The following is a 16,618-nucleotide window of genomic DNA, read 5'->3' as shown; positions in this document are numbered from 1 at the left end:
TGAGGTTTGTTCCCACATGCACTGTGACTGCTTCTCTTTGGAGGTGTGTGGCTGTTTAGGTGCATTCGATGTGCCTGCAATTGTCCAGGTGACCTGGCCAGGCAGTAACTATGCAAAGAAAGCTATTTTTTTCTTGTATTCCCCAAGGGGATAGTGGGAGATCCTGCTGCTGCTTGTAATATACTACTTCCTCCCCTCACATACTCCTCATAGGTCTTTTCAGCCCTTCCCCTTGGCTGGCATCTCTCTTTTGTTAGGACTGCAGAGAGAGCTATTCACCTCAGAAGAGAGCATTCCCCTGAGAGGTCTCTGTCACACTCCTGTGGGAAAGAAGAAGTGCAAAGATGGCATGGGTATTCAAGCACTTACTGAGTCCCTTCCTTATTACCCCTCAAAATTACCTAGCAAAAAACCCCAGTGGCTCCAGGAAGAGTAATCCTGCCCTTTTCTTTGGACAGGGGTAAGACAGATCCTTGAGAATAATGCTGCAAATGCAATGGTGTTCTCATACTGCAGTGAATTGAAGAGAGGAATGATTAGACTTGGGAGACAGTCAGCTTTGGGCAAGCGTGGAAGAAAAGCTCTCTCCATTTCTTAATTTCGTTCTTAACTCATTAAAAATTGTGTAACTTGCCCTTCCCTTAGGCCAACATGAAGGGGCTTTTTCCTCACTTTGTTATCTGAGTTCTTCGATGGAGGTTGCTGTGAACAACCTCCACCTAAGCTGAAACAACAGCCTAGCAGTTATTTTACTTAGGCTCCTTTGGCTCATTAATTTCACTTTAGTTTCCTGTGGGCTTTGCATAGATTGAATAAAATACATAGCACTGTAACTGACACTAATCCATATGGAGAAGTCCCATGGGTTCTCACAAAGCAGGAAGCTGACTCTGCTAGCCTTCTAAGGCTTTAAAGAGCAAAAGAATTTAAAAGCTTGTTCCAGGGAGCACGCTGAAATCCTCATCTTAACATCAGAGAGATTATTTCGGTTTTAACATTTTATTCTGAAAGTTAGAAGATAAGCAGCTTTACATGGGAAATAATGTGGAACAATTGTTATAAAGCCATATATCCATGGTTATCCACTTGCTTTACTAGTTCTTAGTACATGTGTATTATCCCATAATTAGAAAAGAATTTGGCTAGAGACTCTAGTTTGCAACTAGTAAATTTTTGTCCCTCACACAAATCCCAAGTAGATTCTGTATTTGCACCCTTCCCCAGTTCCCAGGTGTTCTTTATGCTATTATGCATTTTCAGGGTGATTCAGATGGGAAAGTACTGGTTTATTCTCTGCAGACCTGGAGTTCCTCAAAAGGCTGTATCATCAGGAAGTACTTTTTATCCTAGTACTTTCTTATTGTGGGGGCAAACACTCTGCTTTTGGAAGACAGGCTGTGGCACAGTTTGTAAGCTTCAAGTAGGTTTGGGATAAAAAAAAGATTTGGAGGTCACAGGAGAGTTTTACCAACTTCTAATTCAGAGTTGACTAGTAGGAAAGAGTTGGTTCCTTAGTGTTTGTAACCAGCTCTGTTTCAACATTAGCGTTTTTGACATTAAATAAGCTGCAAGCACAGTGTCCTCTGACTGCTTGGGGAATGATTGTTTTGGAAACCAGCTTGTAAGGTATCTGCTTTTGTTTTGCTGATGTGCAGCAAGAAAAGACTTGACTAGTTCTTACCAAAAATGTGTTTCTGAATACAAATCAGTGCAAGTTTGCAAAGGAGTAAGCAGTTATGTAGGCAGAATCTGTTGCTTGTTTTTAGCAACAAAAATTGAATTGAATCTTACTCTCTGATCTCCAACAGTGTCCTTTCACTGCTTGTTTTCTCTGTACTCAAACATGAGCATAGTCATACAGAGTCAGGTAAATCTAAGTTAAAAGACAGCATCTTCTAGAGGGAAACACAGAACACCAAGATGCTACATTCTACGTGGAACTTGTTTTCCCCCTAAAATAAAAAATAAAACTCCTCGCTCATAGGAGACAGAATTCAAAGCCAACTTTAGGGGTGTACATGGATCAGGTCTTGCTTGTTCTCTTCCGCAACTATTGCTCTAAGTTTCTTGTGACTAACGATAAGGAGTTTCTGTATCACCATGACACATAAACTTTCCTCGCCGTAGCGCTGTTTGCTCGGCCACCCATGGAATGTGTGATTGGAGCCAGCTGGAATTTCCCTCCAGTGGCACGAGGCTCCCGCTGTGTACCTGCCTGGAGGGATATGCACCGCCGGCCTTGGCGGGGCTGGTCCGGAGCCGCCCCGTGCCCGATTCTGCAGGGGGCGTCGCGAGCCGCCGTCGCTGCCGGGAGCCCTCCCGGGAGGCGGGGCCCGGTGCAGCACCCGGCCGGGGTCGAGGAAGTGACCGTCTGTAGGGGACTCGCCGTTCCGCCGGTGATGTGAGGGAAGCGAAGTGGCGCCCTCCTCGCGAGTCCCGGACCATGGCGGCTCCAGGTAGGTGCTGCGGCCGCTCGTCCCGGGAGCCGGGGAAGCGACGGGGCTTCTGTGCACAGCTGGGCTGCGCCGTAGGGCTGGGCGGGCGCTGCTCCCTGCTCTGCCCTCAGCTCTCCGCGAAGCCCGTCCCGTGAGCGAGCTGTCTCGCGCCTTGGTGCCGGTAAGTGGGGACGTAGCGGAGCGCCGCATGCTGTCGCGAGTCAGTACCCGCTCCCGCCTGCGGGGCGGTGCTGCTGCGCGGCTCTGCTCGCCCTTGCTCTCCGCTGCTGGGGAAAGGGGAAACCGGCTCCCTTCCCCGAGTTTAGGGGAGCCCCGGGGCTCTTCAGAGCAGCGGAAGCTCCCTTGTTCGCAGCCAGCTTGTTGCGGTTTATGCCTTATCTTTCTTCACTTGGCTTGAGAACAGGGCAGGTGGTGACAGAGCTATGTCTTTAATGTACTTCGGGTTGGCAGCTCAGCTAGCTCTAAAGGAGGGTATTCTGTACAGCAGTGTGTCCCTGTTCAGTTTGGCTGGTTTTCAGCTCAGGTGTTTTTCTGTGATATTCTGCAGAGAAGTCAGTTATTCCTAAATACTGCTTTATCCCCCTGTGTTTGCATACTCGCTTTTTAGGATATAACTTGATGCCCCTTGTGACAATGGCACAGGATCACAAACTGAGCTAGTTTACCATCAATGAAAATATTTTAGCTAACTCATGTTCAGGTATAAGTAGTTAGAGTAGAGCTGGAAACTCCAGGGGAGAAGGGTTTAACCTATATTGTGCAAGCCTTGCTAGTGCCCAGTTTGCAAGTTCCCCTCCCTGCACAGAAGTGTACATGTTTTATCTAAAAAAGGAAAAACGTGCTATTCTCAGGGTGTGAAGTAACGTTCGTGTTTCACTGGTGCGTATCTCCTTGTGATGTAAAAATAAGTTAAACTGCGGCCTCAGGAGACTTGTGGGCAAAACTATTCTTATAAACAGAAGGTGATTTCACAGAGACTCTTAAAGTAGAACAACTTTAGGTCCACCTATCATGATGCAAATCTCTTGTTCCTGTCACTGAAGTTTGGCTCGCAAAGCTTATCTACTTTGATTCTGCTATTACCTCTTGCTTTTTATTTAAAGCAAAGTGATAGATCTCTAGGATGTTAATAATTATTTTGTGATCACTGTTACTTTGTTATGCATTCCAGTTAGGCAAAGAATGCATTTATCTCCTCATATGTCACTTAAATACATACACTTTAGGCACAGAAATATGAAAAATGCTGAGGACTTCTGTTAACAGCCCACCACCTCTTGGAAGTGCTCTCTCTTTAAGAATCTGATTATTAAGACAACTTGGGTTGGGTTTTATTTATATCATAGCTAATTGTCTTTAAGAGGAAGTGAATCCTCCTCTACCAAGGATTGCTATTTTGGGCTGCCATATTCATGTATCCTCCATACACGTGAATCTGAAAGGAATCTGAGAAGTTAGCTTTAGAGGCTACATAGTGATTTTTTCAATTAGTCACAATATGGGGGAGATTTGATCTAGTAGATGAAAATAGATTTGCTTGTCATTGCGTATGGTCATCTGAGTTGGAGTAATGGATTTCTCTGTAATTTTTTTACCTCATCTGTGAACAATGAGAAGTCATGGTCTTCTTAGAAGAGGGATGTGAAAGATTACACAGAAAAGCTGTATAATTATTATTAGAGATGCTGAAAATGCCTTTATGGAACCAACAAGTACAATGGAAAACTATTTATGATCTGTAAATTGAAAAAGGTCAAACCTTTTGGCTTGTACAATGAAATAATAAGTAATAACAGTTGATGACATCCAAATTTGGGAAGTGTTAGTTGAGCAAGATGTAGTCTTACCCAGAGCAGATATGCCAGCTTCCTGCAGTATTCTTTAGCTATTGCAGGGGTAATCAGAACCTTGCAATATGGTATTAATCCACTATCCCATGTTTGCTCTAGACTCAAAGATTGTCACCTCACTTCTCCCAGACATGGTCTGAAGATGATCCTGATTTGTTTGCTTCTCAAAAAAGGGCTATGAAGACATGATACAGTGTATCACTGTAGGATATTTTTATCCTCTTGCCGTGGGTCTTATGTGATTTTTGACTGAATTGCTTCATTCCCTTCCATCCTGTTTATAAACCAGGGAAAGCTTCGTACCACATTCTGTTTCTGTGCTATTTATTCTGTGGGCCTTCCACCACAATTAGCATTTCTACAGTACTAGTTTGTAATCTTGTCAGTCTTTTAGCATTGCTGTATAATAGAGTGAGCAACTAAGCACTGAAGATGCAGTTACAGCAGAAAGAAGATATTGTTAAAATTTTGTTGTAAAACTAACAAGGTTACACTTGAGAGTGTAAAAAACTTTTGAAACTGTTGGCTGGTGCAAATCTTTCTCCATCATGCAATTGCATATACTATTCATATCTTTTTTACTTGATTTTAAGGCTTCCTTGTGTTTGCTTTTCCAAAACCAGCCTGTTGTCAAAGCATCCATCTAAGGTCAAGGTTTACAGAAACACAATGCTTGGTGTTCATCTAGGGGTCTCCTTATATGTTTAAAATAACTGGAACATACATTGTGCTTCAAAGTGTGTTCTTAGGGTTTTTCTGTAACTGATATATGACAAGTTGCAGGAAAAACTCCCCTAAACTTGCTGTATTCTCCATTTATTGCACTTTCCCCTGAGGACTCTGCAGTAGTTTGTACTGCAAATGAAAGTATTCGGTTAGACAAATAATAGCATGATCTAGGAAAGTAAATCCTGTGTCATCCTTCTTTTAAATGAGGATGTTGCAGTTGAAACTATTTCAGGATTTTTGCTCTTTGAAACAGTCCTGTTGCTGACTTAAGCTTATTTAGCTCTTCAAGATCCTCTTCCAGTATTTTTGCTTATGAACACAGAGCGTTTCCTTGGCTCCAAAAGTGGAGTCAGTAATTTTATTTCTCGGTTCTTCTTTTAAAAGCGCTGTTCCTCAGTTTATCTTAAAAGTGTAAAAGGGCGAGGTAAGAGGGCTGAGAAGAGCTGGCACAGCTGTGTTGAGGCGAATGGTGTGCCAGTAGAGCAGTACTATCTAGGGAATCAATACATTTCCTAAACACTAGGTAAAGTTCCTTCCTGCAGGCTGCAGAGGCTACACTGCTCTGGGTGGTGTCATCTCTGGGGATATAAATGGTGGCAGGGAACTTACAGAGTCTGTCAAGTCTACGTTTTTTGCCTACGTATTGGAGAAGGGAAGCTTCTCTGATACTTAGTGCCCCTACAGTGCAATGCACATTTAAAGTCAGTGGCTCCCCCACCCTGCATCCCCTCCAAGCGCAGCTGCTTCCTTTCATTGAAAGACTGGAGAAGATCCTGTTCGGTAACAGGCTTGGTTGTGGAAGCTGTGCTCTTTTTAGAAGGGCATGGTAAGATTTGGTCTTCCATGTAATAGAACATTAAAATGCTCTGGAGGCAACTGCTGCTTTCCCCAGTGTCCAGAGGTGGGACTTCTCTCAGAGGCTGCCAGGGTGGGACTTGAGGAGCCCTGCACATACCTCGGAGAGCTGCTGCATCGTCTCGCTGCCTGATGAGGTTTGGCTCAGCTGGCTGTGCTGTAGAGTATGGTCTCCATTCTCAGCAAATAGTTGTGTTGTCCTTTTGCACGATACTGTGTATGCATCAACATGTGGCACTGGAATCATAGAATCACAGGATCTTAGAATACCAGGTTGGAAGGGACCTCGAGGATCATCTGGTCCAACCTTTATAGGCAAAGCATGACCTAGACTAGATGTCCTAGCACCCTGTCCAGTTGAATCTTAAGTGTCCAGTGTTGGGAAAATCCACCACTTTCCTGGGGAGATAATTCCAATGGCTGATGGTTCTCACTGTGGAAAATTTTCCTCTTGTGTCCAGTTGGAATTTCCCCAGGAGTAATTAACTTGTGTCCATGACCCGTCATCTTTTTCATGTGACTCCATGTAAAAAGGAAGCAGAAGTCTCTTGTGCTCCTCCTTTTCTAGAATAAAACAACTGACCTCCTGAATTCTGCTTGGTTTTCCTGTTTCTGCTCATGTGATTCTGTTGACTTTGTCAAATGTTCAGCCAGAAGGCACGTTTTGGCATATTGGTGTTCTCACTGGTGTTGAAGCCATTTTCTTTTCACAGCAATTCTTCACTCTTACCTTAAAAGTCACAAGGCTTTGGGTCTGTTTGTCTGCTTTATGAGTTTGCTGGATCCTCACCATTGGGAGTGCTGACTCCTCCAAGCCTCCATCTGGGGTTCAGGAACTGTATTCACCCAGAAACAGGCAGCTATTCTAGTGAATACTGCTGAATTGCAGTGTCCATGTTCTTCATAGTCAGGACATCATCCTGTCACTGCTAGAGACTTCCCATTTATGTAGGCAGCCATAACCCTATTGGTTGAGAACAGAGCATATCTCCACACTTCCCAACTTTGCCACTTCTATTCAACTACAATCTGAAGTTGGTAATTGTCTGGTTTAGAGCTGGGGTACAGTAGCCTATACATCATTTCAGCCTTCATTTCTTACTGAAGGTTGTTGGGAAGGTGTAGTTTTTGGAGGCTGTTCAATTTTGGTTGAATTTTAAGAAGGCAACTACAAAACTGTCATCTTCAATTCTGATAAATTCACTCTCTGCAGATGCTCTTTTTGGCATTCCATATTTTAGGCATTGCCTTCTACTTTAATTAGGAAAATCTGTCTTTGTTTGCTTCTGGATGGAGATGGGTTGGAAATGTTGACACTTTTAAAGAGTCAAAGTGGCATTAGATGACAGTTTGCTAATAAGATTTGAAATGCTCAGCACTAAAATTTACTATGGGACCAGAGCCATAATCCTCAAATTTGGATATACTTCTTCACAGGTAAACAAGAAAAATAAATTTAGACTTTAAAGTTTTCTTAAGATTGGTGAGAGAGCACTGTATCATGTCATACTTATTCAGTCTGTATGTAAGCATCCTGGCAAGCTGGAAGCAGTTTTAAAAGTGCTTTCATTCCAGAGCACAGAAATGCAGGAGTGTGTAAGCAGGAGCCTAAGGAACTATGGAATAAGTTCATTTTGGTGAGTCTGTTTTGGGCTGCACCACTGTTCTATTAGATCTTTCCCTCTGAAGAGAGAGTTTTTCATTCCAAAGTGGTTGGATAACATTTGTATGACCATGCTGGGGGAGGGACTCCAACACAGGCTTGTAAAATGTCTAAAGCCTGAATGACTGGACTGCTATGCTGTGAGCACAGGGGCTAGTGTACCCTTCAGTTGCATGCATACTTTGCGGCAGTTTGCTCTTTGCTGCAGTGAGAGCAAATATCTAACACCATGAAAGCCATAGTGACTTCCTGTAAGCGTTGTGGCATCTCATTTAAATAAAGGCCTTTCTTATTTTAGGTGTGCTATGTCTACTCTGCTTGAGCGTGTAATGGCTTGCAGTTGTGTTGCAGGGACCAGATAGTTACCTAAAATGATTTCACTTCACACACAAGGGTGACCCCCCCTTCTCAAGTTAGCTTGTTTCGGAGGTTGAGTTTTTGTGGGTTTTTTTTCTTATCAGCCTGATTTAAATCTGTAAATCTCCACATGTGGTTTGTTTCATACTACATAGGAAATACTTTTTTCGTAAGAAGGTTTTTGAAAATTAAAAAACTTCTTACATTTTAGTGGGGTAAATGCATATAGGAGTTCAACCATGCTTAGGATTGCTCTGTGGCTGTGAACAACTCACTTTGGATATATCTGCTGTTCTTTTGAAGAACTTTGAAGCTTCTGACATGAATTATAGGGACAACCCTATGGGTTTTTTGCTGCAAAGCTGTGGGTCAGTTACTGCTTTGAACTTAATCTTCCTCCCTGTGATCATCTTGTACCTGTACAGGAGCCCCTGGAGGATATGATGTGCTGATTGTGTATGCAAGTGACGCCACTGAATGGTGTCAGTACCTCCAGAACCTCTTCCTCTTTACTCGGCACATTCGAAAGCATCGGATTCAAAGCTACCAGCTGGAAGGCAAATTTGCCATCTCGCAGCAGGAGCTGGACCTCTTCAGTAGAAGTCGGAGCATCATCCTTTTGCTATCTGCTGAGCTGGTGCGGAGTTTTTATCTCCCTCCCATTCTGCAGAGCCTTCAGGAAGCCTTATGCCCCCCACACAAAGTAGTCAAGCTGTTCTGTGGTGTTACAGACTGTGATGACTATTTGAACTTTTTCAAGGACTGGTCACAGTGGCAAGAACTCACAAATGATGATGAACCTGATGCTTACCTTGCAGCTGTCAAGAAGGCTATTTCAGAAGGTAAGGTAGCAGTTGTGAAGTTATGCTTCCTGGCCAGGGGTTGTAGGAGGGAGATATGTGATATTGTTTATCCTTATTTTAATAACAGTGGTAACATGTTTTACTGAAACAGAAAACTAGAGAAAATTGCACAACTCTTGTAAACTAGGAAGTTTTGCAAGCTGATTTTTTCTATGTCTGGTCCATTGGTCCCCAGTTCTGGAGAGGTTACTGATGACTTACAGAGAACTTCTGAATTTAGAGGTTATCGTAGGTGCCTGTCTTTGAATGTAAATAAAAAATAAAAGCCGAGTACCTTTGAAGATATGCCTGTATAAATATTGTGCCCCGCACTTTATTGACCCTAGTTGATGGGAAATTATCTTTTCCTTCAGATTTGCATTTCTGTCATACCAAAACCAAAATAAGCTTGTCTAGTATCTATTCACTAGCACTGGGCCTAAAGTCAGAGATATAACCATACTGGCAGCAGATCAGCTTGTTACTTATGATTGAATAGCAGAGATTATCTGAAGAATTGCACTGATCACGTTAAAAATAATTGAACTAGTCCACAAGTAATCACCTCATTTTGTACTTGCAGAGGACTTGCTAGCAGGAGACTACAGAAGCCCAATGTACTGAGTTTCAATTGAGTCTGAACTTTCCTAAACTTTAGGGTTGTGTGTGATACTCCATTCCTATGAGTTTTGTGGAAATGTAGGTGAAGAGCTCTGGGGAGTCATGCTGCTCAGGATGTTTTTATGACACTGCCATACATAGGGTTGTAGTGTTCTTTGTCAGCCTTATCAGGACTGAAGTCCTGTGGTTGGCTTAGGATTTGTCTGTATTTAGTGGTATAAATGAGTCAGTGCAGACTTCTAGTGTGTCTGGTGGTGTGTGCATTAAAGTGCTTTATGCCAGGATAATAATGGCAATAATGACAATGACAGATTTATCACAGTAAAAATAAATTTGTAAGTTACGATTTTGGCCAAAACAGCCTCCCTGAAAAAAGATGACTTAGGGATTGTGCTGAAGATTGTATTCTCAGGTAACAAGGTCACAACAGATATTTCCTAGTACCTTTTCAAAACCTGCATAAACTAAAATTTGCATCTTCCTTTCAAACACCCATAAACCACCTTGGTTTCCCAATGGATAACCTAGGACTAAAATAATCTGTCTCCTTTGCTTTAAGCCTGAAAGAAGACAGAGAACAGTGGCTGAGCTTTTGTACTCTGGAAAAGAAAACTGACCAGAGATTAATTTAACTTTTCTGACTGAATCAGGTCCTTCCTCTTTGTGGGGAAAAAAATGACTAGGTAACCTCTTCCATCATGTGATTCTACATACCAGGTTTTGTGAATGGCCTCAAATGCAAATGTTCTGATACTTCCCCTGGAGAGAAGACAACCCCAGGTGTACATAGTTCTCTTTCTGGCTGAAACTGGGAAACTTTCTTCTTGGTTGGTAATATAAAGTAGCATCTGCCTTACAGTCTGGTTGCAGCCAACCACAGCATAAGTGACTTAAAGTAAGAGTGTTTGTGGCAGCAGACCTTTTCCATAGAGAAACACAGCCTGTGCTCTGCTCCCAGGACTTCATTGCTAGTATTTTAGACAAAGACGAATTTTGAAGTCAGGATCTCTTAGAAGATCTCAGTTAAGTCCAAACTGAACATTTTCGGAGTAAGGCAGCCGACCATTGCTACAGTACTTAGCAGAGAAAGTTTATGACCATATTTAGAATAGAATCATAGAATAGTTAGGGCTGGAAAGGACTGTAAGGTCATCTAGTTCCAACCCGCCTGCCATGGGCAGGTGCACCTCATACTAAACTATGTCACCCAAGGCTCTGTCCAACCTGACCTTGAGCACTGTGAGGGATGGAGCACTCAGAACTTGCCTGGGCAACCCATTCCAGTGCCTCACCACCCTCAAAGTAAAGAACTTCTTCCTTGAGAACTTCCTGGAGAGCTTCTTTCTCCAGCTCCTTCAGGACCTGTGGATGAATTTCATCAGGTCCCATGGGCTTGTGTATATTCAGGCTCTTTGAAATGATTTGTGTGGGTGTCTTCCTCTGGAAAGAACTCTCCATGTGCATTCACCAGTACTTCTAACAGCAGCGTCAGCATGCATTGAAAAACTAAGCTTGATGCAACAATGACCAAACTTCAGCTGCAGCTTCCTAGTATTTGAATCTTGAGCTAGTGAAGTGTATGACCCAGGGCATGGTGAACAGCAAATACCTCTCCAGAGCCTGCACTCTGGCCCTGCTCAGGTTGTGCTTTTGCCTGTAGCACAGTTGTTAGGCTGTGGTTTATTTAGTGCATCATGGGAACATGACATCCCCTCTCATCACACGGTGGCAGTCATTTTATTTTATTAGTTTAGTATAAATTCAGAAAGGAGGAAGTGCTCATCTAGCTTTGTTGAGAACTAGCTGTGTGCTGGCACTGACTCTTGCTCTCTTGCAGGTGGAACTTTTTTACTTTTACAGTTTCTCAATCCTGGCAACCTGCAGAAAGCTGAAGTTTTGCATCTACAGGTACTTCTGTCATCTGTGGGGAAGTTTTCCAGGCTAAGCAAGTTTTTCAGGCTATGCAATAACTGTGGGACATGAGAATGCTCAGGATGGTACTGTACCAGCCACCTCAGGCCTGGCAGGGTATAATCAGCAGCCAGGGTGCAGTGACCAGCATGCTACTTAAGCCATCTTGTTTGACTTGTGATATCACACCATGCTGTGCTGTGTCCATTGGACAGCTGGAAGTCTGTGCTGTACATTTGGAGTCGGTGACCTTTCTCTTCCTCTTCTGTTCTCAGAGCTCGGTTGAAATATATTTTGTATTGTGCATATTTCTTCTTCTCTGGTTTATTTCAGCCACTACCTATTTTGGCTTGAAAAAATTCAAATTTTCTGCTTTAAAAGTTGATGTTTCCAGAACATTTGCTATTTAATCAGTGGCTTTGAACTTAATGTACCTGAGCAAATTCTTGTGCAGAAAAACCCAGGGAAGTCAACATCTGCCTGAGGTTGCTAAGGTGATAACTGAGTGTAACAGCAACTGTGAACAGTGCTGTTGAAGGACAAGTGCAGCCTTGGCTGAACAGAGCTCTCATGCAATGAAATGGACAAGAAGGAAAGATCAGTACTACCAAACTTCTTGCAAAATGGGGGAGGTCAGGAGTGTGTATAAGGAAGTATGTGGTAAATATGGAGGACAGTGGGCAGTTAGAAGGAAGATGAGAATTTTGCTGGAGCCCTGTAGATGAGGAAGAGCTGAGATGTTAATCCACCTAGTGAGGGGCTTGTTGTGAGATACTGGAGATCAAGGCATTGAGCATTTGTGGGAGGGAAATGGCATAACAGAAACAGCATAAGGTGTTGTTGTTCTCCCTCCTGTACGTGTCAGGGAATTTAATGAACTTCCTGTCTTTCATTTGTTGCATGGGTGGAGCAACAGATGAAAATTGAGAGCATATCACAGAATCATTCAGGTTAGATAGGACCTCTTGAGATCACCCAGTCCAACCTCCTTGCTCAGACATGGTCAGGTAAAGCAGGTTGCCCAAGACCATGTCCAGTCAGGTTTTGAATGTCTCTGTACGTGAAGACTTCACAGTCTCTGTGACCAACACATTCCAGAGAATGTGTTGTTTGACCACCCTTAGAGTAACAAAGCATTTTCTTGTGTTCACATGAAATTTCATGTGTTTCAGTTTGTACCCATTACGTCTTGTCCGGTCAGTGGTCACTGTGGAGGAGAGTCTGGCTCCCTCTTTTCCATTTCCTCCTATCACGTAACATTGTTAAGATTTCCCCAACTCTTCTCCATGCTGAAGAGCTCCGGCTTTTGCAGCCTCAACTTGCACGAAAGATGCTGTGGCTCCTTAATTATCTTTGTGGTCCTGTGCTGGACTCTGGCTCTAAAGCTAAAGTAACCTTGGAATAGGCTATTTGGAGTTTGAGGTCAGATTGGACAGATGCATGAGGTGTTCTCAAGTATGTCTCAACCCAGGGGGATGAAGTGATAGTACATGGGACATTCCCTTCAGCCTGACATCTCTAGTTGTTTGGTTGCTAGCTTTTGCTTGTCACTGCCATTTAGGGCTAGAGACCTAAATTCACAGTGAATTTTCAAGTTTGGTGAGCTTCTCTCCTGTTACTGTAGGGGCTAATGTTAAATGATTGTTCAATGATGATCTATAAATTCTTATTTGTTATGTATGTCAAGACTTCTGCGAAAAGTCAGTTTTTTTCCTGGGCCTGGCTAATAGTCTTTCATTGAAGGCTGTCTGTTTGTTCATTTGATTGCTCAGACAAACTCTGTATTAGGCCTTTAATGCAGTTATGACTTTCTGCTTTACCATGTACCTATTTTGGGACACAAATACAGTGAAATCCAGTATTATCTGTTATGTTATCCTTATACTTGAGATGTCCTGAGGAATGAAAAAGCAAATAGCATATCTTAGAAAAATAGTCTGTGGCTTTTGTGGATAGATTCGAGCTTTACTTTCCCTCTTAAAAATACATTCACATTGTTACTATCTGGTGGTTTTTGTGGTTTCTAGTAAAAAGCTGCCTTTAGAAGAATTCAGAGCTGCACACCTTGGCACAGGACAGGGGTGATCTTATCTCATTACAACAATTCATTGAGGTGTGGGTGCTTTGTACTCTATAGTGACGTTGGTAATTATTCCTCTGACAGTAGCAGTTACTGTATCTATTTACGCTGTGTCTGTTTCTGACAGGTAGCACTTCAGTCAGGAATGCTCTTTCAGCCTGAGACTTGCAGGTGAGGCAGTAGTTGAGATACTATAAACTGGGAACTACAATCATTTTCTCCACAGCTCTATTCTGTCCCTTATGGGAACATGTTCCCCCATGGCAGGGGGGTTGGAACTAGATGATCTTAAGGTCCTTTCCAACCCAAACTATTCTATGATTCTAAGATGGGGTACTGTAGTGTGATTACCAGTGCCTGTGGAGTTTGTTGTTGCATGTGGAGGCAGAACAGGGTCTCAGTGTTGTAGCAGCTCTTCCCTGTGCTGCTTGTTAAATTTCGTAAAGCATAGCCATTGAGAAACACTGAATACAGAAAGTAATCCTGCTAGGAAGAGTCATGACATGGCCAAGTACTTTGTGGGAAAGTTGTGCCACCCCCTCAAAGGATACAACCTGGAAATAAAGCAGCCAAAAAGAATTCTGCAAGTGAATTTAAAATCCCTGGTCATCATTTTAGAGAAGGATCATGAAGCTATGACAGATCAATGCCTGTATGAAGCTACCTCCTTAATATTTGGCTTTACAGAAAATGATGCTCTGGAATCTGTTCTATTGCTGGAGAGCTAATATTGCATCTCTGGGGCTCCAGCTTGTCAGCACACCCAAGTTCATGCAGCTCTAACTTCCTGCAGTGTTCCTCTGGCAATGCTGGTATCTCTTTACTTGGCTGTATGACATCCTAGAGGGGATATGGCATTGCATTTTCCTCACAAGCTGTTGTATTCAAGCCATTATTTTGTGGTCCTACGTCCTTACAATGCTCCTGAAGAGTTTTTAGTCCTGTGCATGCCATTTTCTGCAAGTTTCATTTTGGCCATTAGTTGGTTCTGAAAAATGAAAATTGAAAATTGCATGTGGAAGCCTGTGACATCCAAGTTTGTGATCTCTGCTTCATCTTCGGAGTCTGTTTGGATCAGAAGTACAGTAAAAGAGGAAAGCTGGAGGTTGGAAGACACAAGAATTGGTGTACAAACCTAAAGGGACAGACAAATATAAAACTGGGGACAATTTATTGTTTCCTTGTGGCTCTTGATGCTCTGTGGATGAATATGTTCTGAGTAGTCCTATCTTGGAGAATAACATCCAGTGTTTATTTCTGCCAGCTTATTAGAATGATCTTGAAGACATAATGCAGCATGATCATTTGCTGTACTGCAGTCTTCTCTCCCTCCCTTGCTCCTTTATTTTTCCCCTCTTTGAAGGGGCAAAATTAAGTGAATTCTTAAAGCTGTACTTTTCTCTGTTATATTGTGTTGAAACAAAAGATATGCTTCTTTGACCCTGCTTTTTGAAGAGGAACAGGTGAGGTATTAGTCAGCCCTCTGGGTGCAATGAGAGTGTCTCATTGTATGAGAGTTCTGCAGCCTGGCTGTGTCTCACTGCCTGTCAAGGAGAGGAAACTGTGATGCTCTTGCACAGGAGTCAAGGTTGAGAGAACATAGTGGTAGCATGCCTTTCCTTGCAGATGCTACTATGGTTATAAATGACTGGTGCTAGAAGCACAGAGACTTCAGAGAGCTGGTTAAAGCAATCAGAGAAACCTTAACTAAGTCCCCAAGTGATACTGAGAGAAATGCATGAATGACCTTATCCGTCTGTAGCAAACAGGATTGAGCAATTGAAATAGAATCATAGAACAGTTAGGATTGGAAAGGACCTCAAGATCATCTAGTTCTAACACCCCTGCCATGGGCAGGGACACCTCACACTAAACCATGTCACCCAAGGCTATGTCCAACCTAATCTTGAACACCGACAGGGATGGAGCATTGACAACCTCCCTGGGCAACCTATTCCAGTGCCTCATCACCCTCACAGTAAAGAATTTCTTCCTTATATCCAGTCTAAACTTCCCCTGTTTAAGTTTTAACCCGTTACCCTTTGTCCTATCACTCCAGTACCTAGTGAAGAGTGCCTCTCCAGCATCCTTATAGGCCCCCTGCAGATACTGGAAGGCTGCTATGAGGTCTTCATGCAGCCTTCTCTTCTCCAGGCTGAACAGCCCCAACTCTCTCAGCCTGTCTTCATACAGGAGGTGCTTCAGTCCCCTGATCATCCTCATGGCCCTCCTCTGGACTTGTTCCAACAGTTCCATGTCCTTTTTATGTTGAGGACATCAGAACTGCACACAATACTCCAAGTGAGGTCTCACGAGAGCAGAGCAGAGGGGCAGGATCACCTCCTTCGACCTGCTGGTCACGCTCCTTTTGATGCAGCCCAGGATACGATTGCTTTCTGGGCTGCAAGTGCAGACTGAAGCCAGTTCATGTTCATTTTCTCATCCACCAACACCCCCAAGTCCCTCTCTGGAGGGCTGAATGTCTTCTCTGCCCAACCTGTAGCTGTGCCTGGGATTGTTCCAACCCAGGTGTAAGACCTTTCCCCATTGCAGGATGGATTGTTTTCCAACAAAAGGTGCATCATAAAGTACCAGTTTAAGCACATTAAAAGCAATACTTAACAGCTTTTAATGACAGTATGAGATTCAAGCAGTGCTAGCATAGTTGCATACTAGCTTTTTAGACAGAGGCAATGAAATGATAGCCTGGAACTAGTAAAGTATAGAAACTAGTGTGGTCAGGGCTATAATGGACTTCATGTATATTGGAAATCCTAATCTTATTTCTCTGTATCTTATATTTCTAATAATTTCCCTACAGGTTGCTTTAAGGTAGTGACTAAGCCTTCTTCTAAGTGTCTTCTGATGTGAACTGCAAGGCTTTAAAAAACCCACTTAAAAGAAGAGCCCAGTGACCATCTCTGAGGGCTTCTTCCAGGTTTGAAACAGCTGAAGTAATTTCATTGTAGAAGTACGTGGTCAAACCAAAGATGCTTTACAGACCAGGTCTGAAGATATGTGTGGGGTCGTCTTCAAGTTGTTTCAAAGACCTTTGTGGTGCACTTGGACAGTTGTTTTCCTTCAAGGATTGCATTTTGTAGGATTTTCATGGCTTTTCATTGTTACCACAGAAAACTGTTGATGTGTTTCTCAAAAGTGACTCAAGAATAACAGTGGATCTTAATTTTTCTGGCAGAGGTTTTATCCGGAGCACAGGCTGTCTTTAGCATGGACTGCTGCAAAAGTATCCACAT

The 16,618-nt window shown here is 42.9% G+C and overlaps 1 protein-coding gene across 1 annotated transcript in view; it reads left to right on the top strand.

The window, feature by feature from the left end:
* Positions 1 to 2,235: 2,235 nt before the first annotated feature.
* PIK3AP1 (phosphoinositide-3-kinase adaptor protein 1) overlaps positions 2,236 to 16,618 on the top strand; it is a 48,913-nt gene continuing 34,530 nt past the window's right edge. The window contains exons 1-2 of the mRNA XM_031053373.2: positions 2,236 to 2,456; positions 8,336 to 8,752. Of these exons, the coding sequence (XP_030909233.1) occupies positions 2,444 to 2,456; positions 8,336 to 8,752 (430 nt within the window). The 5' untranslated portion in view covers positions 2,236 to 2,443. The remainder of the gene's footprint in view (positions 2,457 to 8,335; positions 8,753 to 16,618) is intronic.

The sequence above is a fragment of the Melopsittacus undulatus genome, chromosome 4 (assembly GCF_012275295.1).
Source record: "Melopsittacus undulatus isolate bMelUnd1 chromosome 4, bMelUnd1.mat.Z, whole genome shotgun sequence".
NCBI classification, from domain to species: domain Eukaryota; kingdom Metazoa; phylum Chordata; class Aves; order Psittaciformes; family Psittaculidae; genus Melopsittacus; species Melopsittacus undulatus.
This window is presented reverse-complemented; position numbering and strand designations above follow the sequence as displayed.